This window comes from Falco cherrug, chromosome 2, assembly GCF_023634085.1.
Source record: "Falco cherrug isolate bFalChe1 chromosome 2, bFalChe1.pri, whole genome shotgun sequence".
NCBI lineage: Eukaryota > Metazoa > Chordata > Aves > Falconiformes > Falconidae > Falco > Falco cherrug.
The window spans coordinates 33806772-33830103 of NC_073698.1; the positions used below are offsets into that span (position 1 = coordinate 33806772).

Consider the following 23332-nt stretch of genomic DNA (forward strand, 5'->3'; position numbering starts at 1 on the left):
AATGCTTTTCTTAAAAACAACTAGGGTGGGTTTTTTTTTGGTGAACATTGAAGTGTTTTATTTATTAAAGCACTGGCATCTCAGAAAGAAATTAGTTCTTGAAAATAAGCAAGGCTGTCGGATCAGTTTTATACCATCAGCTCACTATCATCTCAACTCATATAAATTACTGGAGTGTCCAGGGCCGCAGAGATGGGGATTTTGAGCATTAGGAATGAAAACATAAAACTGCAACAACAATGGATGAGTGGATGAAAGCAAAAAGGCATGCAGATTTATCTGGCAATTTGGACTCCTTGAAAGTTGGTGTGTTAACTGTTTACTTGTACAACATTTTAATAAAAATTTCAGGTTTATTGAAAAATGCTCATCTTTTTGAAATTGTGAGTAACAAGGCTTTAAGGAGAAATAAGGTCAGGAGAAGTTAAGGTCAGGTGGATACATCCCCACTGTTGAAGTGTAAGGGTTTGTTGTTTTTTTTCAATAAATATATTTTTGCTTTTGCATAAAACGAGAAGTTTCAATTAAAAGCCTCTCTGCAAAGAAGCCTTTCAGTTTTCCATTTCCCTGCTCCCTGAGAAAGCCTGTTTTTGCAAGAGAAGAAAACACACAACAGTAAAATTACAGAAATACATACGAAAAGCATATATAAACAAGTTGAGCCTTAAAAATAAAATTTAAAAATTAAAATGCAATAACTTACAGAGTGGTAACTAGATATCAATCAAAACCAGGGAAAATACACACTTTCAAGTGCATGCATGCATTTGCATGAATAATTCAGTCTTGGCGTCTAGGTTGCCAATCCAAACATTAATTTTACTCTACCTGGTGATAAGCTCTTCTGCAGCTTGTGAGCACAGCTGGATCTGTGCAACCTCTTCTTCTGTAGCCAACTCAACAGCCTGCTGAGGGTACAAGGGAGATCGAATGACAGACTTACAGGAATCATACTTCTGTTTGTCTTCCCAAGACTTCAGGGTGTTTTCAAAGGCCTAATCAAAATGAATTACACATTCAGTTCACAGCACTTGAAGTATTTTTACTTAGTAAAAATTTTAATTTTATATTTTATATTTTATATAAATTCTAACTTACTTAAATTGTAGTTAAAAGTAACACTTAAATTTAATTTTATATAAATAATACAACCTGTATAAATAATGAAGTGAAATTTAGGGGGTTTTAACTTGGTATAAAGAATAAGTTACTACTGAAAGCTCGCTCTCTATCTCTTCTTCATTATCCTCAAAAAGTGTCTTCCAAAACAATAAGAACACAAAGACAGTGATAATACAAGCACATTTTGTGCAGACAGCAGGATCCAAATCTGAAACTAATACAGGATTCAAACTTAAAAAATGGTGGGGAAATTGAAAAAAATTTTACTCAGAGTTCAAATGCCATTAACTCCACCCTAAATTCAACATCCAGTTAGTAAGCAGACAACTGAGGGGCAGTTACACCTTGCATACAGTAATCCTAGACAAGCATGAACTCTCCAGTGTCTCTCTTGACTACGTTCCACTTGTGTCTCTTCTGTCTGAGACGGGGTTGTGGGGGGGAGGAAGGACTATTAGGAGAGAGACATGAGAGACACCTGCAGAAAGTTGTTCTGAAAAATGGACATTTGCTATTTATGCAACTGTGCTAAAACTTCCAGTATGTGATTGTGTATAATACACCTAGAGAAGAAGAAAGAAGAAAAAAGAGGAGGACAGAAGAAGAGAGGAGAAAGAAAGAATATATAATTTTTTTACCATTTTTTTTATATATTAATAAGAATACAGGAATAGCACTCACAAAACTGATAAAAGCTTTGTCATACAAAAGAGCAATGATCTTGCTTATTATAGAAATTATGTAACTGTAAGTAACTATGTTATATAAATAGTTATAAAACATTTTTGTAAGCACTGTTTTGTTCATATTATAACTGATCAAGTTAACCAATGTCAGTATTTTGTAATAATTGTTTTGCAACATACTCTGTCTCGCGTTAGCATCTGAGCTCTGTTTTTATGTATGATCTTAATAACTCCTGGGGGCTGGATCCATGCCTCTCCATCGACTTGCACAGGAACCCCTTCATCACCAAGTATGGTGATCTTTACTGACCGACACTGGAAAAGAACAAACACATTATTTTACAGAGCAATAAATACGGATGAAACCGGCAGGCCATCTGAATTATGTTGATTACTAGGAGCTGTGGCTTCTCTCCAGGACTGTCTCAAGGATGAAGCACTTTTATACTTCATTTATCATTGAAGATAATTTGTTTCCCGTTAAAATTATAACAAAGTCAGCACTTTATTAGTGTATAGGGTGGTGGTCATAAGGAGTACTGCTGCTTCACAGCATACAAACCGCTGCCAACCATGTCGCGTGCTTTCAAGTAAGAAACAAACCTGGGCTATTCTGTGGTGCTGGAGTTTGATGACTCTTGAAACTGCCATCTGCATGCTGCCAAATACAGCAACAACTTCTAAGATTTTATCATCAAATGATGGAGCCCCAAATATCTGCAAGGAAAAGAAAACACTAATTTTTGATCACATGTTCAATGAAACATATTCTTTTACTAATTCATTTGCAACATTTTAATGTTCTACCTTATTTACTGTAGAATAACTACACTGTCTCTCAAAAATCATAGGAGCGAGACAGCATAGACAGTAGGCAAGTATTTTAAAACAGCAATGCTAATAGCATTTCAAATATCTGAATGACAAAGCATATCCTTATATAGGAAGGATGGCATGTTTCAGCATGTAGACTAAGAAATGTTTTTCAAGGCAAGATGAAAGGCCAATTCAAATCTCTGCTTGGTGAATGTTCTTAATATCCAAGAGGTTCTTGAAGTTAAGAGGCATAATGGTGTCTTTTTGCTCAGAAGTGCTTATCTTTTTATATTCTGAATACTCTGGAAATCAACACACGAGTCCACACTCCACTTTGTTAAACACAGCTTTCATACTGAAGAGGATTTTGTTTGCGCTGTATACAATTATCCACTGTAAATATGAAAAACACTTCTCTACGGAACAAACATCCTCATATCCAGCCAAGATGGTGAATTTCCACGAGCTTACACAAAATTCGAGAAGTCTCACACATGCCATTGCCACCTGGTGTCCTGCAGGGGAATGCAGCCATGCCACAGCACAAGTCTTAAGCTGGAGTTCAACTGGGTCTGGCAGGAGATACCATACTAAGGTCACCTGAAGCTTGACCATTTCATCCTGATATGCATTAGGGAGCAACAAGGAAGAAAAATCAGAAGGAAAAATCACTCCAGTAAGAGTTTAATGGGTAAAGGGATGACCTTTCTGAGCGGTACTCAGACTACCTCAGTTGGCACCTTGGGCAGAGTAAGATGCATCAGAGACACCTGAGACCAGACCAGAGAAAATCCCTGAAAGGAGCTCAAAAGCCACAACTAGTCGGGTCCTGTCCTCTGATCAAGGATTTCCTGGAGGTGAAGAACAAGAGAGTGCAGATCCAGGACAGTGTAATTCAGGTAGTGTCTGCAGCAATGGCTCAGGGAGGGAGAGGATGGGTAACAGTCTGAAGGACTTTGGTCCCTGCTGCCCAGCAAACCAGCAGAAGCCTTCACCCTAGTACAGTAAGCGGTGGCTTTGTCCAGGAGGCTGAAGAGGTCTTCTCAGGGAAAGGGCTGCACAGCACAGTTGCTATAGTTTAGTGTCAAATCCAAGTGGCATTTCCCTTCAGAGCATCCCAGCATTGCACAGGTAGCTCTTGAGGAGGTAAGATTCCAAGAAAAAAAGCGCAATTTTACTGGGTCTAGAGTGTTTTGAAGCAAAAGGTTTCCCCATCTGAATTTTTCCAGTTTCCATGGAAATTTTTGTGGTTTTGACATGAGGATGTGAATGTCTTGAAAAGAGCAAAGACAGTGATTCTGTTATTCAAAGGTAAAAAGTATGGAGTCTTTGATCCAGCTTTAACGATTTAAATTCAATTTAAGTGACACCTACAGGGCTAGTTCTCCATGGGTTAAGAAAAAGTAGCTATGTTTCATTTATTTGGTGCTTCCATTTTAGCCAAAGGATGGACAAACCGCAACCCAGTCTGCTGTGTCTCTCATGAGTAAAACGTATCTGCACTGAAAACCAGCCTCTTTTTTTAAAGGCAACTGAATCAATATTTAAGAAACAACTCCCTCCCTTCCTGTTGCAGGTCATGTTTCCAGCCTGTCTTCTGGACACCAAAAAAGCATGCTTGAACAAGCCCCGCTCGAGTCGGTTGATGTGCATCTGCCCTCCTTGGCTCACCGCTAAAGTTTCAGGAATACTTGCAACTGTCAAGGCAACATCTTTCTTTTGTCCAGATAAGCAGAACCAGCAGCACTTCAGACCACCACCATCTCTGATGATCAGTCACTCAAGACTGCACTAAAGCAGTGAATTATGCTCCTAACTCCATCCAGAACAAATACATCAGTTTGCTGACACTTCTGATCTGCGGAAGACTAAGGGTATCAGTAAAGCTGCTCCAAGATACAGACATTTGCTACACACCAGTATGACAGCTAGGAGAGATCTTCTCACTCAATGAGGCAGTCCAGGGAGAAAAAGAAACTCCTGAACAGGAGCTGAGCAGGTGTTAGAGATGCTTTCAAGTTATGAATATGTACACCGAGTATATAAAAACTTCAGATATCCATAGCCAAATATAACCATAACTGCCATCCTCTGACGTATACCATAAATAAGAAAAGGACATTGAAACATGTTTCAGTATTTTTCCTGACTTTCATATATATGTGTGTGTGTGTGTGTGTGTGTGTATATATATATATATATAAGCAAAGGATTATAATACACAAGAAATCAAAATAATTTTGCCAAAAATATCCTGGGCCGTCTACATTAAAATCACAAGCTAATTTGCAACTACAGTTTTAGGTGATTCAGACCTCACACACACTAAATCAGGACATGCAGAATTAGGATAATCTGCTCATAATTACAACTGTTGCACTGTGTGTGAAGTGGATGGCAGCAGTAAGACTGCTCCAAGCTGTAAGACATTTAGGTATACGTATAGTGTAATGTTTCTTAGGAGATATAAGGAAGAACAAAAAAAAAAAGTATCTTGAAATATTTTGGAAGCTCATTGAAAATAATATTTTAAAAAAGAGATTACTACCCCCACTAAATTATCAATCACTAAATACATCAGTCCTCATTTGCTAAATCACCATCCCTTAGTCCAAACCCATTTGAAGAACAGGAGGAAATTCAGGTATAAACTGCGAGTGATTGTCTTTGTCCACCTTGCTTATTGTTAGAATATAGCAGAGAAACCTATGCTTTGACAAACATTATTTACAGGACTTTGTAAAACAAGATAGAGAGAAATTATTCATGTCTCTATTTATAAAATTAGTTTATAAAAATTCTCATAGAGCCATTTAAAAAAATCATTAAGCTTATTATGAACATTTTGCTGGAATGGACACAACAGAAGGCAACAGTGAAAAATCATGGGATATATTTTCAATAAAAGAATTGCCCAGAAGGTTACTTCTCTTTAATGTTACTCACATCATCTTCTTTGGTTCCACCCCAGAAATTGGTCCCACCAGCATAGCTGGGAATGTTTAGCACAGCTATGCCCTGCAGACTTGGAAGGGGGATGTACTGTCCGTCACACTGTAATGGATAAAAGCTCATTCAGTATATAAATCATGTGATAAAATAATCAGCTGTTTTTAAAACATGAATCTTCAACAGAGCTGGCAGGGGAGGGCAGAGTCATTAACAGGTTTGACACAAGACCATTCCCTCCGTGCTGTGAAGCACCTCTAACACAAACCTGTTCTCCGCAATCTTAGCACCAATTTTTACAGAGCTGAAAAACAGGTAGGTACTACATGCTGCAGTGAAATTCCTCATGCACTCAGACTGATCTGATTATCAAGGATCAAAGATCTTTTTGCAATGAAAGACCTATCTCCCTGCATGCGCACGGTAAGATCACCATGGACGTTACAAAAAGCTTCACTCACCCATTCACTAACTATATCAGCATTCCCAAAGTTGCAATACACTTGTTATTTAGGTAAATCCATTAAGCAGGGGCGGGGGGGGTGGAATTAAAAAAAGTATCCAAGAATATTTCTGGCATAACCACAAATATGTAGCTAAGTGTTAGCATTGTATGATCGGCTTCCTGTAAAAATAACTTCATTCTCCTCCCAAAAGTGCAAAGGCAAATCCAGGACCGACCCCACAGTCATTACCCTGGCCATGGCTAGGAGTTGTTAATTTGCAGATAGGAGGTCACTCCTATGACTGACTGTTCAGCCCTCCTTTTTTACCACTTTAACCCCCAAAAACCATAAGCAACTCCAAGTCCTACTCAACATGATCACAGGATGATGTGGGTCAGTCTCACCCTACTTATGGCCAAGAGTAAATTTACAGACATCAGTGAAATCATCCTTGACTTACAGCACCACAACTGTTGGCATCACCAAGGTGAGCCCAGTGATCTCAAACCAGTCAACTTGGAGTCAAAAGTGCAGTCCTGCAGCAGTGCCACAAGGAAATGGCACTTGAAGCAAGTTAGAAACATAAGGTCATAAATGCTGGATGCCGGTATCACTTTGCGGATCATGAATTTGCAAGTGAAATTGCCTTTAAAGCAGACTGCTAGATTACCGCAAGTTATCAGTCCCACAGAAGGATCTTAAAATTACACAAATGAAATAGAAATCCTCAGGAAATAAGGACGAAATTTGTACCAGTTTTATCAGGAGAAGAAAAACATGCAAAACTATTTCCAGAATGTGTTTAGTGCTCTCTTTTTATATCTCAGTACAAGACAGAATGTAATATTTTAATAAAAAAGTGACAGTATCCAAAATATGCTGTGATATTAATAGATGATGCACAGTCATTTGCATTATAGTAGAGGTCTGCCTCCAGTTCCTAAAACTGATATTTTTAATTTTCCAATGCTGTGCACTCATCACATGTTTTAGCATAAGGCTATTATTATGTAAGGTAATACTAAATATGAAATTTCTACTTGCTGGTTTACTTCCGGAAATATGAAAAAAATAATTATGGGAAGGTCAGATTTGAATCTTATTCAAAAGATCCTTAAATTAGAATTCTATCTGCAGCATACATAGCGTTCCTTCCTGTCATTATATTTGCTAACTACTGCATAATTCCTTGATAATTACTCAGTCCTTAGATAACAGCAATCTGCCGCTACCACACAAAATCCTCCTCAATCTCAGAAGACTGAGAAAGAGTTCCAGTGACTTCAAATTATTCTTTCAACTTAAAAAGTTATTTTCATATAAGTATCATGAACTTCCATAAGAAATACTTAGCATGAAGTAAAAAGAGGGAATTATGTATGCTCTCTGTCAAAATCCAGCCTAGATAGTCTCTGGGTGAAAATAACTGGAACCATCCCATAGTCTTTTTCTGCATTTGGTAGTAATTTATATCTCCTTTAAGTTCCCATTGCCATGAAGAAGACTTAGGTTTCATGTTAGAACTTAAAAGACAAAAACCAACTATGTTAAGACAATTTACACAGCATTTGTTATTGCTGCGATCATACCTTGCTTCTTTTTGTGTGACTGTCTTAAACACCTATTACAGTCTCTACCAGTGCAGCTGGGCTTCTTGCAATGCACATTCAGAATCTTCCCTCTTCCGTCGGGAATATTTTACTAAGATCATCTCTGTGCTCTCTCTATATGTGTAACCAATCTTTCAGGGAGTTTAAAATGAACCTGAAGGATTACGACTCTTCCTATCTCTTTCCTTCTGTTTAGAGTATGTTCATTTCTGTTATTAAAAGCAGTTATTAAAAACCTCTTATTAAGACCAGTCCTTAAAAACTGGTCTTCCCCTTTCATGCAGTGAACATTAAGAAACATACCCTACCTATACAGTATTTAAAAAAAAACAAAAACAAAACAAAAACAAAACACAACAACCAGTAATTACAAGAAACAATATACTGGGTATTTTGGGATATTTAAGTACTGACATTTTACTCCAGAAAAACACCTAGGGAGCCACCTCTTACGTCACACGTTTTTACACAGTGCCTTTGACGTCAGCTTGGGCTGACACAAGAACTTCAAAAGGTTTCAAAAGGAAGACCAAATTCTTCACTACACACTGTGGAAGCAAAAATACTCATTCAGTCCCCAAATAAAATTTACCTCAAGTTGAACTTTTTGTTCTAAGTTCTTGTAAGTTCTCTGCAGTAGCTCTTTTGTGCCAAGAACTCCATACCACATCATGTTTTTCGTCCGACTTCTGAAAACAGGTAAAACAAGACCCACGTATTGAAATACACACATTATTATGTCTTGTATTTGAAGGATGAGAAGAAGTTAAGAAACTCAAATAAAGAGATAAGGAAAAGAACATAATGGAAATGTCTTGCCTCTGTTATTGACATTTATAGTACCTGCACTTTTCAGGGTGCTCTTCTCGCTTGTTATTAAATTCTAGTGAAATTTTTGCATCTAATCCAATTCCAAAGTAGTTGTTCATGACACATTTTTCTGAATATCCCTCCCTGTTAGAAGAAAAGAGATAATTAGCTGTACATTTGTACAGTACCTGGACACACAGAGCTTTGACCAAGATTGTGGTTCATCTCAGAACAGATACATCAATCAAGAGATGTGAAGAGATGCTTCCTCCCAATCTCTCTGAGGAAACCCAACAGCAGTCAAAGAGACAGACTGGCTGGTAGCTCCTTTGCAAGTGTAAGTTACTTCACGTAGGGCACACCGCCATCCAGCACATATCCCGACATTATTCTGGGTATGGTGGAGAACAGAGGAAAAAGCTGCCCCGGGCATGGCTCTGAGACAGCAGCAGCACACCAGGCTGAGCACCCAGGCTACCTTTAGGCATGCTGGTGCTAGATGTTTGGCTGATGCTGCTGGCACAGCAGTACTTTATTTTAGGGGAGCCATGGCCCACAACCCAGATAACATCTGTAAGTCTCTGCCAATGCCAGACCCAGTTCTGGGAAGCAGAGACAGCTTAGGACACAAAATTTCCACCTCACTGCTCCAATCCTTAGGAGAACACTCTTTGTCCTCTGCCACAAAGTGCCCAGACCTGCTTCAGCATCTTGCTGGCAGATAAGCTTGCATTCAGACCCGTGGTTTGGGCAGGAAAATCCAGCTCTGAAGGACTGCTGTCCCCCTCCTCCCAGAGGAAGTGAGCAAAGAGTAAATGAGCAAATGTAGCCTATTATTTCTGCTGCTGCAAGACAATTTTGCACTACTCATAACTAAAATGGCACAATCCAACCTGTTTTCAGACTTTGAAGTCTACTGCCAAATGACAGCAAACAAGAACTTCACAATGAAAAGAAAAAAAAATACAAAAAGGTAAAAAAAAAAAGTTTAAGAAGAGCAAACTAAAGCAAAACAGTAAATTTGGAAAAAAACTTCTTACAGGGAATCTGGATCCGGGTCGATAAATGGTGTAGCACCAAATGGATCGATGTTTGCTAGCAACATTTTGCTAATAATTGAACTTCCTGCAATAGAAGCAGCGAGACCAGCCCTCAAACCTGATTAAAGAAAAAAAACAGAAAAAAAGTAACAAAACCCTAATTTGTGTCTGATAAACAGAGAAATATATACTGTCATAATATAAGCCACATACTGAGAGACAAAATTAATTAAATCCATATAGGGATTGACTGTGTTTCTATCTAAATTTTTACCTATATTGGTTATCTTTTCAGGTCTTTGGCTCCCTTGAGCAGAAAGGCAGCTATGCTGCAGTGCAGTGGCCGACTCTTCAGGTACCACCATTGAGAAAGAAAAAAAACCAAAGAAAATTCAGGATTTCAAGCCAATACTCATTGGCTGGCATAGTAATTGCAGGGGTGACCTAACATCTAAAAAGACTACTAGAGCTTTTTATTTAATTTAATCTTCATCCCCAAACGGTCCATGATTCCCTTGGTCCTTTCCTTTGGAAATATTCCTAAGGAACACCCTTACCATTTCTACAACTGGTAGAGTCATAGCATAATTTAATTTGTGGAAAGATCACAGCGTTGCCATGCCTCCACTGACTAATACTGACGTCACTCTACAACTGTGTAATGTATGTAAACAAAGAAAAGTACTTTCTAAAAGCTTTCACTTAAATTGGCCTAAAGAAAAATGTCAGCACAGTTCCATTATGTTTTAACTATATTAATAAAGTTAATGAAAACAGTTTTACTGGTGCCCCCTAGTATTAATTGTATTTGGATAAGAACGGATTTTTGGTTTTCAACTTTTTTTACTGCACAACACCTTTGTGTAGTTTCAGTTACCACTTCCAGAGAGGTATCTACAGACACCTCTTATTCAGAAGGTTGTACTTCACATGGCTCTGTCCCTCAGCCCCTACACAGCCTCCACTGACAATATGGTGGATTCAGAGGGTGAATGATAGAAGGACTTGGGGATACCAGTGGATGAAAAGCTGGACATGAGCCGACAATGCGTGCTCACAGGCCACAAAGCCAACCGTATCCTAGGGTGTATCAAAAGAAGTGTGGCCAGCAGGCCAAGGGAAGTGATTCTCCCCCTCTACTCCACTCTTGCAAGACCCCACCTGGAGTACTGCATCCAGCTCTGGGGCCCCCAGCACAAGACAGACACGGAGCTGTTAGAGCAGGTCCAGAGGAGGGACGTGAAAATGGTCAGAGGGGTGGAGCACCTCTCCCATGAAGAAACGCTGAGAGAGTTGGGCTTGTTCAGCCTGGAGAAGAGAAGGCTCCGGGGAGCATTTATTGTGACCTTTCAGAATATAAAGGGGGCTTGTAAGAAAGACTGAGAGACTTTTCACCAAGGCCCGTAGTGACAGAACAAGGGGCAATGGTTTTAAACTGAAAGAAGGTAAGTTCAAATTGGACATACTGAAGAAATTTTTTATGAGGGTGGTGAGATACTGGCAGAGGTTGCCTGAAGAAGCTGTGGATGCCCCATCCCTGGAAATGTCCATAGTCAGGCTGGACAAGGCTTTGAGCAACCTGGTCTAGTGAAAGATGTCCCTGTCTATGGCAGGGGGGTTAGACTGGATGATCTTTAAAGGTCCCTTCCAACCCAAACCACTCTGTGATTCTGTGATTCTAAGATCCTGAATTTTATTTTTCGTCCTCCAGATTCAAACACAATGCTTTTTTACATCTGGTGTTGTGCCAAATGATCAGGAAGCTTCTACATTTTTTTTTTTGCATTTCCTACTATACGATACAATACCAAGACGTGTATTTCAGTTCAAACAAATTCAGCATAGGAAGTAAAAAATCATTATCTGACAGCAAGCAGGGGAACAGAAGGCTAATATTAAAGCAGTGCAAGGAACAGCAGATCTCAAAATCATAATTACCTGGGCAGATAATCCTAGTGTTAAGCACTGGGAGGTTTTCCTTGCTTGCAGCCAAAGCTGGAGCAGAGAAAGAGCCTGTCTGAGAATGGATACCTCGGCTTGTACGTCGATCTGGAGATCTTGGTGCAGTTTTAACTGTGTAGAAGAAGTAAAAGAGTACTAATTAGAACTATTATGGCTTTACCAAATACACAGTTTTTACAGCCCTGAAAATATTTCAAAAGCATTAAGTTAATCTGTTACCATTCTGTAAGAAATGTCTATTCCCCTCACACCACAGTTTTTCTTCCCACTACAGGGAAGAAAATTCAGAAACAGATCAACTGACAAGCACAAATTAAAATGAGTAAGTGTGCGTGGAATTCAATATGAGGCGTTCCCAACTTAAGTTTCAAGCTACTAGTGAAAGCTGCATTATATCCACCTTAAAATGCAGTATTTACTGCTGCAGTAAGCTTCTGATAAACATATTAATGAAGTAGTATGAATTTAAACTTAAATTCAATCTGAATTTACTTATAACTACATTATATAGTATATTATTATTATTTATAACAATTTTAAAGCTATTCTAACCTGTTGGCCATGGAAATACCTGATCAACAGCCACACTATTTGCTTCCTGCAGCTAAAATGGGTCCCCTGCCTGCATCAGGTTTCTGACAACACCAGACAAAACTCCGACATCTTTATCTACAGCCAAAATGAAAACTGCATGGGAAGGGAAAGAGCCATGTTCAGATATACTTGTCTTCTCAGTTAGAGAGATCGTGGAGGACATCAGTTTCTCATAATCTTTTCTTTATCACAAAACAATCCCAGCAATTCCCAAAATAACTGAAATAAATTATTTATTAGAATTATCCAGAAGATTGATTAATGAAACCTTGAGACAGAGAGCACGGTTTGGTAGTTGATGTAATTGTTGGTGACAAAGGCTCAGGAAAAGAAGGGGAAGAAAATCAATGGGAAAGAGATTATTTTCACAAAGAGCAACTGGTAGCTCAGTGAGGCCAGTTATCCCTGGGGCCACCCCTGGAGGTGATGAAGAAGGATAGGCTTTCCAAAGTGCTGATCTCAGGTGCTGTAATTTACTTTCTTGGCAGAACTTGCTTCATGCTGACTGAGAGAATATGCCAGTGCCTGTTTTAGCCAGGGGAAGTGAATCTTTGTGAAACTCAGCCCTGTCAGACATAGCCAGATATTGGTGCCCCAGGGAAGAAAGTTTGGGTATCACCAAAGCATTTCCATGCCCATGTAGAAAGCTTTTGCACACCAGATGACCACAGACAATTTCCTGGCTACCTCTGCTCTACATTATCATGTGTTAAAACTACTTAATCTGAGGACAGCTTCAACTTTCTGAAGAAGGTCAGAACAAACAATGAAATGATTTCGAAGTGATCTGATAGATTCCTCTCAAACCCGGAAAATTAATCTAGCAAAAATAGAAGGATTAGCACCAGGAAGCAGAAGAAAAACAGCACCACGAACATGGTGGGAAGGATAAAATACCCTTTTTTTGTGGCAGGAGGGGGACACATCAGTTCACATCAATCATGACAGCTCAGGCTTAGTAACTGTATGAAGACATTAATAGAAAGAAAATGCAGAGTGGGAAAATCTAGAGACAAAGGCAGTAACAAGAACCAGGGTTTAGAAACCATTAGTTCAAAACAATTCGTGCCAGGATTTGGGCATTCACTTTCTTTTTAAGTGATTATAATCTAGCATGGAACTGTCAATTAAGTGGCAAATTCTTTACCTGCTTGTATTCCAGGAACAAGTTCACACACCTTTCTGGATGACTTGCTTAAGTCAAATGGAAATTATTAGATGCAGGACAGGAAAAAGTGGGTGAAATTTCCTGGACTGTTTTATATGAAAGGTCTGCCTAACAGCTCCTTCTGACTTTAACATCTGTATAACAACCTGGCAGTTGTCACAAAATGCTACAAGTATTGCACGATAACAGTAAACCACAATGATTTGTATCTGTACACAACAAAACACTGTAATAACGTTAAAAAATGGAAAGAAATAAAAACTGCAAATGATATCTAACAAGAGTTGTTAAATATTTAGATGAAGGTAATTAACATATGGAAAAATATTGTCTTCATCAAATGACCAGGAAGATCCTCAGAGGGAAAAATATAATGTTCAGAACAATATTAACATTCATTTTTCATAATGCTACTGAAAAATTCACAACACTATACACATAGCCTGTTCTGTCTGTACTTGGGAACAAGGCAGTTAGATTAAATGGGAAAACCAACAGAGCAGCTGCTCTTTATTTGACAGAGAAGACTCTTGGGGATAACTGCAATAAAGATAAACTTTTGCTGTTCATGCTCTGATAAAAACAACAGAGCCCTAATGAGTAAAACTGATGTTTCATTGCAGATAATTGAATTCATGTTTCATGCTTTGTCCCTAAACACCTATCTTCCACTGACAGCATTAATATGCACTCCATTTCACACATATCAGATGTATGAAGAATACAGCTCCCCAATAAAAAGAGAAATTGTATCAAAAACCAAGGGGTTTATATATATATCTACACATGGATATACATACATGTGTATTTTTATTTTATTATATATTTTTTTATATATTTTTATGCCAGTAGGATTGGGTCATCCACAGGGACAGCATCCTCTGTGAGTTGAAACTAGACAACCACCAAGCATTGATTCCTATAACCAAGGGAAAAAGAGAGGGGCCAATGAAGAGACAAACACTGGAGAAAGTCTGACATCCATTCCTGGAGAAAAGGAAATGTGAGATTCTGAATCAACACAATCCCCGAGAGACGTTTCTAAGGCAGGAGCTACCAACAGAGGCAGCAGCTCCACAGCAGAGCCTCAGGAGGACAACTCCTTTCGAGGATGTTGGTGTCAGTTAGGGTAACAGAAGGAGATGCAAATCCCAAGCAACTTTGCTCATTTTACCACAGAAGTTGCTCACTAAATATCTAGAGGATGTTTTGCTGTCCACCAGCTACCACTGTTTCTCCATGATCCGTAGATCATCTCAGGACCTTACCTGCAGTGCATCATTGTCTACTTTGATAATATGGCAAGGCAAAACCTGAAATTTCCACCTACAGTAAAGAGCAAATTTCCTAAAATTACTATGCAGCTTGACACTCTTGAACAACCCTGACACATGAATTACCAGTCAACACAAAATGCAGTGTTGACATTCGTGACAGAAAATGTCCAAACATGACCTCTGGCTGGATTGGCTTGGTGCCAAAACCAAGCAAAGGAGGAGGTAAGTGAAGGTCCTGCATGACAAATCATCCTTCCGTCTTCCGCTGCAGCCACTCATTGGCAGATTTCATAAAGGACACATGAAAGAGAGATTTTACCCTATCGTTCGAATGCAGGAATTAGTACCATGCTATTTCAGGAGATGACTGTTCTCTAAATATCATTTTACACACAGTAACCAAACACTGAATAGCCAAAAGGAAAGCTTAGTGACAAAATGGGCTATTTATGAAAACGCTACCTTCCAAGAAGTTGTTTTAAACTCAGATCACTCAATATTCTGATTGCTTTGTACAATTATTGATACAAATAATACAACTGGGTTCTGTTGCATTTTAAAACACAGCATGGGCTACCCACGCTGTCTTTCTCTTTTTTTGGAAAGTAAACTGCAGAGCCCCACAGCGAGGGGGGCACAGAATGATACTCCTACAGGAAAGCAGAAGCACTTCGACAGCAGTAGTTGATAAAGTCCATCCAACCAAGGACAGAGTAGGTAGGGGGCTCTACACCTTGGAAAGCAAGGGTAGCTTGGTATGGTGGCTTGCTACATGTACTGCAGCAGCCAATAGCTGCAAGGAACTATCTGGACTAATGACCTGAATTTGGGACAACAAAGCAAAAAATTTTTCATGGGAAGAAGCTCCAGGGTACTGAAGACTTTGGTTCAAATATCTGTTCTGGGTTAGACAAATAGAGAGGGTGACCTTAGTACTGCCACTTTTCAGGAGACTTCTGTGCTCCAGTTTCTGTTATATTCTTTCCTGTTTTATGCTGTTGTACTTCATTTAGAAGATTCAAATATTCATTCTCTCTGTTCTAATAACTGTCTCAAGGTAAGTCCCTAGCTGAGATATCAAGGTTTTGTTGTCAATACAATGAATAAATATGTTTGTTTTACACAAACTCCTTCAACAGAAATGACTGAGAAACTCCTATAATATGCCCTAAAACGCCTACAACTGAGACATACTATTGCCACCACTACCAAGGATCTATTCCCTGCTCAGGTGCCTGTAGAAAGGTGAGCGTAAATTCACTTGGATTAAATGCAGGCAAACACCTTCTCAGTTTTGTAAATACATTCTGAAAGACTGTTGATCTCATCTCCTGCATTTTTCCCTTAACTTTTATTATTCCAAATCTATTAAAATTTGTGACTAGCTTCCAGTGAAACAGGATGTTAGTATATTTAATTATGGAGCCAACTATAATATAACTAATGCAACTTATAAGGAAACTGTAATTTTAAGCTATTTTATTCCTAATTTACTCACTTGATGGGGACTCAAGCTCCTTTGTATCTTCCTCTTTTTCCTCTTCTTTGGATTCATCCAATTCTTTGCTATATTCTAGTGAAGACTGGTTCACTTGTTCTTCACTATGAGCATTCTGCTCATCCACGACTGCTTATTAAAAAAGAAGACAGAAATTTTCAAGATTTTTAAAGAAAAACTGCACACGTGGAAAATTAGCTTTTTTGCTTCCTGTAGCTTAACGTTTAAAAATACTAACAAAAGATTTCTAATGCCAATTCAGCAAAAGACAGTTGAGCAATCTTTTGCCTGTTGATAAAGATTTGCTGCCAGAATTTTTAATTTTCTGGAGGATAGTAATTACCAAAGAAGCACACTTTTGTATGTGCACACACATGCATACATATATATTCATGTACGCAGACAGTCATCAATATCCAAACAAGCTGTATTTCTTTTCCTTGCAGCTTGTAATAAGCACATGATTATTTTTTTTTAACTAGCATAAGTTTTCATCATTGTAGTTTGATTTCTACATTCTTACATAGAAAAAAATTATTTTATCAGTAAGGATCAAAACATTGTTGATGCGCACCTTTTTCTGCTTGTTCAATGATCTGCCTTACAGCCTTCTTCAAGCTGTTTGCCCGGAGCATTAACTGTTCCCTTGGTTTGAAGAGTTTCTGTGTGGAAGACTTTGAGACACACTCTGCTAATTGCTCTTTACTTTCAGATAAGGATTCTTCACTTGAAAACTCCTCTGCTTCTTCTTCCACAATGGGCGGAGTGATGCCTGGGAGGATGGGAGCAGCCTGGGCTTCTGTGTGAAGAGCCTGGAGCAATAGGTCTAGCTTCTCATTTAACTCAGAGCACTAAGACAAAGTGGAAAAAAATACACACACCAAAAAAACTTAACAGTGAATGTGTGAACATTTGCAGGAAATTAAGTACCAGATTATATTAAAATTGTAGGTGTCTTAAATGTCTATGTAATTTTTTATGTAAAATCCAAACCTAGTTTCAACATTTTGGAATATCAGATTATGAGTAGGTCTGCATGGTTTATTTGCAGACATACCCTCTGACACCCAACCAGATTACAGCAATTACAACAAAAAAATCCCACACTCAGATGACAGTAACACACCCTACTAAATTCACCCTGCCATGCAACTAGAGTTCAGTCTTACTCCTCTCCCAACGGCCTGCAGCACAGAGAATCACCACAGATTTGCCCATAGCACGCATTATAAGAAATTATGGGTGCCCCAATATGGAGTTAATCTATGGGGACATGCCCAGGTGTTAGACTGAGACACATGGGGTTGCTTTTGCAACACAGCTTTACATTTCAGCAAGTGAGCTGTCACGGAGAAAAGAGGCTCAAGCCAGAACCACACACTGTCAAACACCTCTACCCATCACTAAGCAGCTGCTGTCTGTAGGTACACTAGAAAAGCCGTGACTTTCTGTGCTTAAAGGAAAGGAAACCAACGCTGTCTGGCCTTGGAACAGTAAAAAAGATAAATTAATTCTAAATTGTGCACCAAACAGAAACACAAACCACAAATTGCCATTTAGAGCAAGTACATAGCCTGACTCTGGGTTTGTTAGTGATTGCGCTTTCTTGTTTTCTTTTCAGCTCATGTAAATTCTGTGCCTCATACCAAATCCTTCTGTTTGGGGTTTGTTTAGTTTTTTCCAATGCTTTTTCAACGTGATCTCTACAATTTGCAGCTTAAACCATTCTTTTTAATATTGTAGTCTCTCTTCCCTTCATTCTCCCAGCATACTCTCTCCTCATTATTCTATTGTTTTCCCATAGCTAATTTAATCCCTAAAAGTATAACTTCTAAGGCAAAATCTTTCACTTCTACATACATTACCATGAACTTTATCCTTTATGAATCAAAAAGTGTAAACAGAATTTATAGAGATCTTAGAGTTAAAGATGGTTTGGAAATAACTGTTCTATGCAATAAGAAGAGAAGAATTTTACAGTCATTGGTTAAAATGAAAGCCAAGCTGGGCATCCTGGAGCAATCTGAAAAATAAACACCTATGAGCTATGAACTTTCAAAAACCTACAACTTTAAACCAGAACATAGTCATAGTCTTACTTTAACGGCCATGGCATCAGCTTCCTCTGTATTTTCCATTGGCTTTTCGTAAGTCTTCCCTATTTTGGCAACGAAGTCCTTTACAGTTTCACATAATATTCTTCAGATAAAGAAAGGAAAGAGGAAGTCAAATTAAATAAAATATGTGTTTTGAATATTAAATTCATATGGCAACTTATTTATATGTATACTGCTATACACCATTCTTGTCGGAAACGACTGCTCTGTGATGATACTAGCAAAGCAGATGATACTCTCTTCCATGGCTTGAAAAATTCAAGTGATAAGCTTTAAAACAAAAACCCTTCCTCAAAATCTTTTATTTAAGCCTTTGCACACATTGTATCTCAGTCTCTTATTTCTAAGAACTGAAATCAATGTGACTATTTCATCCATTCCCTTGCTTGTACACCTTCCATACCAGAGGAGTTAGCAAACTTGCATTCTCTGATAACTTCAGTCTTGCAAACTCCCACACAAAGATGGAGCCTAGAAACCATGGAGAAAATCTACTGATGTTAAGGGAGCACTTCTTAGATGAGAGCATATGGCCACACATGACCCACTGCACAGCTCATGCTTCTGAACCACAGCCGACCCCCTGAGGGCTATCTATGCAAACTACAGTGGCTGCAATGAATTTTCACTGTGTAAATCAGAGAAAGACTTGGTTCTTATTACCTACGCCAAAAAAGAGCAAACTTACTAACGAGGTGTGGAGAACTCCTTAGTATTGTTCATTTGATTGAAAATTATTTGACAGAAATTAGATTTAACAAGATACTGACCCAATTTAGAATCTGGAGTTATAATAAAATTCTGCAATTCGGTTTTCAACATGTGCTATGTAGACTTTAAAAATGAAATTTTATTAACATGCTTTTAGCAGGGGAAAAAAAAAAAAGAGAGGTAATGACATTCAGATGTATTTTTGAAGATTCAATGACTGGGTCTTTTGCATATTGCAAAATATAAGGTGTTTGGTTCTTTTCACAGAGAAGGTATACGCAGAATACTTCTGATTTCAGGTGATGTCCACGATTTGCCAAATAATTCTCTCTCATTTTTAAGTGTTTCAGTTTGGGGGAAAAAACCCACAACCCTATTGTCTGAGACCACTATTGATTGAACTGATACAGACAGAGCTATGACAAAGCTACCTAGCCTGAAGTTCTGCTTCACATCGGTGAAATTATTTGTCATCTTAAAGATATGGATATGCATAAAACAAAACAGAAGAAAAGCAATGTGAAGTATGTCACATATTCACATTAGTAACAGTAAGTTTCTTATTTAAGCTGCACGCTGATTTGGAGTGATTTAAAACAACTTCATATTAATATTATGTGATTTTTGTTAAGATGTTGATGTGTTTAGTAATAAGCTATCCATTACAATTGTACCATTTAAACATTTTGCAGAAAAAATATCCACTCCAAAAGACATAAATCAAGATATATTAAGCCAAGCCAGTTGGGCCAGCCATAAGAAAATCAGGCTTAGACAGAAGGTTATTATGGTGATGATGTTACACAGGGGATTTATTCCACACATCGTACATAAAACCTATCAACCCACTTGGCAGATGATATGACAACTGAGTGCTGATCAGAATTGAGAATTTTTGCAAGATGAGCAGCAACTGAGTCCTCATAAGCAGATATCTGAAAACAGAGAGAAAAAAAGACTACAATTTTCACACGTTTCAGCAGTTTAACACTGAGCAGTGAGTTAAAATGCCTCCAAAAATAGCAGGATTTTCATTTCAGATCTAATACAAGTACAAGCAGCTGGCAATGCAAATTCTACCCACATACTGTATTTTATTTATCAGATTTTTAATATTCAAAGTAACACTGCATCTGAGAACTTGATCCACAGTTCTTTTACTCCTCATAGAGAAAACATGAAGTTATTTCTAGGCTAAAAATAATCCATAAGGCAGAAAAAAACCTACCTCCTTTCTAGATTTATAACAACTTGAATTAATATAATGTATTTCGTTTATAAAACAAGCAAAGTTTCCCTCAAGCTAAGCTGCTCGACCAAGAATAAATCAAAAGTTTGCAGATGCAATCCTGAATTTTCTTTTTACTGTCAGATAGACTCTCATTCCCCAAGTACCCCTACTGACAAAGGCTGCTAAACTGGTATAATGCTATCAAAGCCAGTCCTCAAGGAGCCAATTATTTAAGGCTTGGTCTTTACGAGAATGGATGTGTACATTGTTCGGCTTTTCTTGCACAGAATTAGAAGCTCTGGAATACTCAGTAAAAGATTTGGAATGGATCAGAAATGTATCCTCACACACTATGTCCTGTCTCAAAAGAGATATGGGTCCAGACCTCAGTTTTAAAAGAAAATCTTACCGAAATTTTAAATTTAAAGCTAAAAATAAATGCAGTTCTGAAATTCTGATGCTTCCTTTAAGAATTTCTTAAAACCTCTTAGTGTGTTTCTGCCCTTGATATGGAGCAGGTAAATATACCACACTTTTTTTAAAAATTTTTTTTTCCTCCTAAACCCCAGCCTTAGTTGTAGAACTGACAGTAAATCAGTTTTCATTTCAAGGGGTAAACAAGACATAACCAACTGATCTGTAAGAACACACTACTGCTGTTCAAACATGAGTATAAGATTTCTGGAAGCAAATCAAGTAAAATAAGTCTCCTGAAACTGGAGGAAAGGGGGGGAAGAATCAGGTATGTACTTTTATTTACTTTTCAAACTGTGCTTTAACACATTACCTTCTGAGAAGTTAATTATTCTTTTTCTCAAATTTTGTAACTCAATAAATGATGCAAAAAAACATTAAAACAGGGATTGAATAGGGTACTCGAAAGAAAACAGCTTTGTCCAACTCAAGAGTAATGCCAGGTAACTATAGCCTACAGAACTGATTTTCAAAAAAAAGTTTTGTATGAGCAGTTCCTTCCATTTTCAGGAGGAGCTAAACACAATTTCTAAGTCAGAACTAACTAGAACAAAATGTATTTTTTTTTCCTTTACAAGATGGAGATACACTTGAAAATTTTAACTGTCTTGAAAATTTTGAGAAGATAAAACCTTGTTCTGCATTGCTTACACTGGAAACAGCATGTACAAAGCAACCCCGTTAAAAACCCAGCCAGTGGAGCCCCAGCCTTTCTGCATCTCTATATCCAGCAAACTGTCAAAGGTTATAACCTCCTTGCCAATTAAAACAGCCTGAATTATTAAATTATTCAAGAACCTGCAGATTAATTATTGCTTCTCAAGTACTATTGAGCTAAAGTTGATATGCATTAACTTTCTTAGGAATATATTATTTTCTCATTTTTAGTCAGAACCCTCATGCCAATTAATTTCATTAAAGCATCTCCCTCTCAAAATGAAAACCTCATCAAACAGTACAAGCACAAATCTATTCTGAAACACAGACTAAGCTTTTCTTTGAGGTCACTTATGATTCTGAGCTCTCTGGAAGAACAAGGAGAAAGTTGGGTGGTATCACCTGATCTAAACTCAAGCGGCAAAAAGCTTCTCTCATTCTTTCAGAATACAACCCTTGCCTTTAAATGTTGGAGTTTTTTTAATGCTTATTCCAAACTAAAGATGGTAACCATTTTCCTTTTTTTATATATATACATGTATGTTGAAAGCATACTTCATATATTCATATAAATTATTGTACAATAACATAACACTAAATAATACTATTATATACAAAATAATGTAAGATACACTCTTATATAGTAATTGTATAAAATATATGTTATTAATGATATGATAGTACTATATTATAATCTTAAATATCATTCAATAAATATAAAACCTTATTTGTAACATATATATAAAATACCTTTTTTTTTAAAAGGAATTTGTCTGACCACTCTGTTGTAGACTCCTGACCTTCATGGATTTTTGGCAAATAATACAAAACTGTAAACCCTAATCACTTGAGATATACGCCATGAACAGACATCAACTCAGTTCAGTTAGCAGATCAAAACACAGCTGCTTCTATTTTTCACACAAGTGCTTTGATTACAAATATTGTCATCCCAGAAGCAAAAAGTTCAGTATATGAAACAACAAAAGTAAAAGTCCACCTGGCATTCCTCCGACTCTTCTGCAGTTACTGGAAGAATAGAAGGCTTTGCTGGTAATTTCAGTTCATATGACATTATACTCCACCTGAAAGAAATGTAATAGCTTTTCAGTTTCCAGATTGTTAGTTTTATCTTTTCACCAACATATCAACAAAACCAAAATTCATTGTCACATCACAGAACAACTTGTTAAAAAGAAAACAATAACAATAAAAAAGCTTAATTTTTAATTGTAAGATAATTGTATATGGATGAAATAATTGAGATTAATGGTAATAATTTGTTTTGTTGCTCAGATTATTTGTTAGTGATTTGATGATAAGCCTTATTTGTGAACAAATCATGGGACATTCAATGCAGGCAACTAAGGTTTTTTTCCAGCAAAACATTCACAATATCAAAGAATTTGTGAGAACTAAATGCATAAGTCAAAGGAAAATAGATGTGATCCTAGAGAAAAAGCTCTAAAGGTAGCACTAGCTTTTCATCTCAACTAGGGGAAGCAGGCTTAAGAGCAACGCAAATGGTGAAGTCTTCATTGATACATGTATCTTTTTTCCCCTGGTAAAGGACAGTACTCTACAGCACAGATAGTATGATACTGCTAATAGCAACAGCCTTCAAAGACTGCTGAAAAGAGTGAGTAATCACTGCAGATGGCCTTCGAAGCAAGTCTACTGAAATTAGAGGACGAAATGAAACTGACCTTTTTTTCAGTACAGAAAAAGGCAAACATGATTTAATCTACAGAATCTTTCAGAATGTCCAGGCCAACCTTTCTAAGAATCAGAAATAAGCATTTCTCTACATACTTTGCTATAAAACGATCACATAGCCTGCAGAAAAGCTTAAAATAAAAAAGGACTTGTTTCTCTATTTCATTAAAAAAACCCTACAATAAAATCACCTTTTACATTCAGGTGTTTGCAATAAGAGCAAGAACAGAAACACTCATGAGAGAAAGGAACAGAGTAAGAAATACTCCTCTCAAAAATGGTGTTCCACCTTCCTTGGAACAAGACCATTACCTTCACTGACTTCTTTTAAATGGTAATTGCTCCTTCACCTTATGGATGGAAATCACACAAAACAAGGAGTGGAAAGATCTCTTGGTTTTGACTAAGAAAATGCCTCAAACAGAAATATTAGTATTGGATAATACTA

The 23332-nt window shown here is 37.6% G+C and overlaps 1 protein-coding gene across 4 annotated transcripts in view; it reads right to left on the bottom strand.

The window, feature by feature from the left end:
- The window catches only part of DGKH (diacylglycerol kinase eta), a 174152-nt gene that overhangs the window by 25614 nt on the left and 125206 nt on the right, over positions 1-23332 (bottom strand). For all 4 annotated transcript variants that reach the window (XR_008730926.1, XM_055702295.1, XM_055702296.1 and 1 more), the window contains 13 exons: positions 22169-22253; positions 19656-19741; positions 18078-18177; positions 16553-16829; positions 15979-16107; positions 11418-11552; positions 9480-9597; positions 8473-8583; positions 8222-8318; positions 5571-5678; positions 2412-2525; positions 1989-2123; positions 829-995 (listed from right to left, as the gene is read on the bottom strand). Coding sequence is in view for 3 of the 4 variants with exons in the window: in XM_055702295.1 (XP_055558270.1) it covers positions 829-995; positions 1989-2123; positions 2412-2525; positions 5571-5678; positions 8222-8318; positions 8473-8583; positions 9480-9597; positions 11418-11552; positions 15979-16107; positions 16553-16829; positions 18078-18177; positions 19656-19741; positions 22169-22253 (1662 nt within the window). In the remaining variant the exon portion in view is untranslated. The remainder of the gene's footprint in view (positions 1-828; positions 996-1988; positions 2124-2411; positions 2526-5570; positions 5679-8221; positions 8319-8472; positions 8584-9479; positions 9598-11417; positions 11553-15978; positions 16108-16552; positions 16830-18077; positions 18178-19655; positions 19742-22168; positions 22254-23332) is intronic.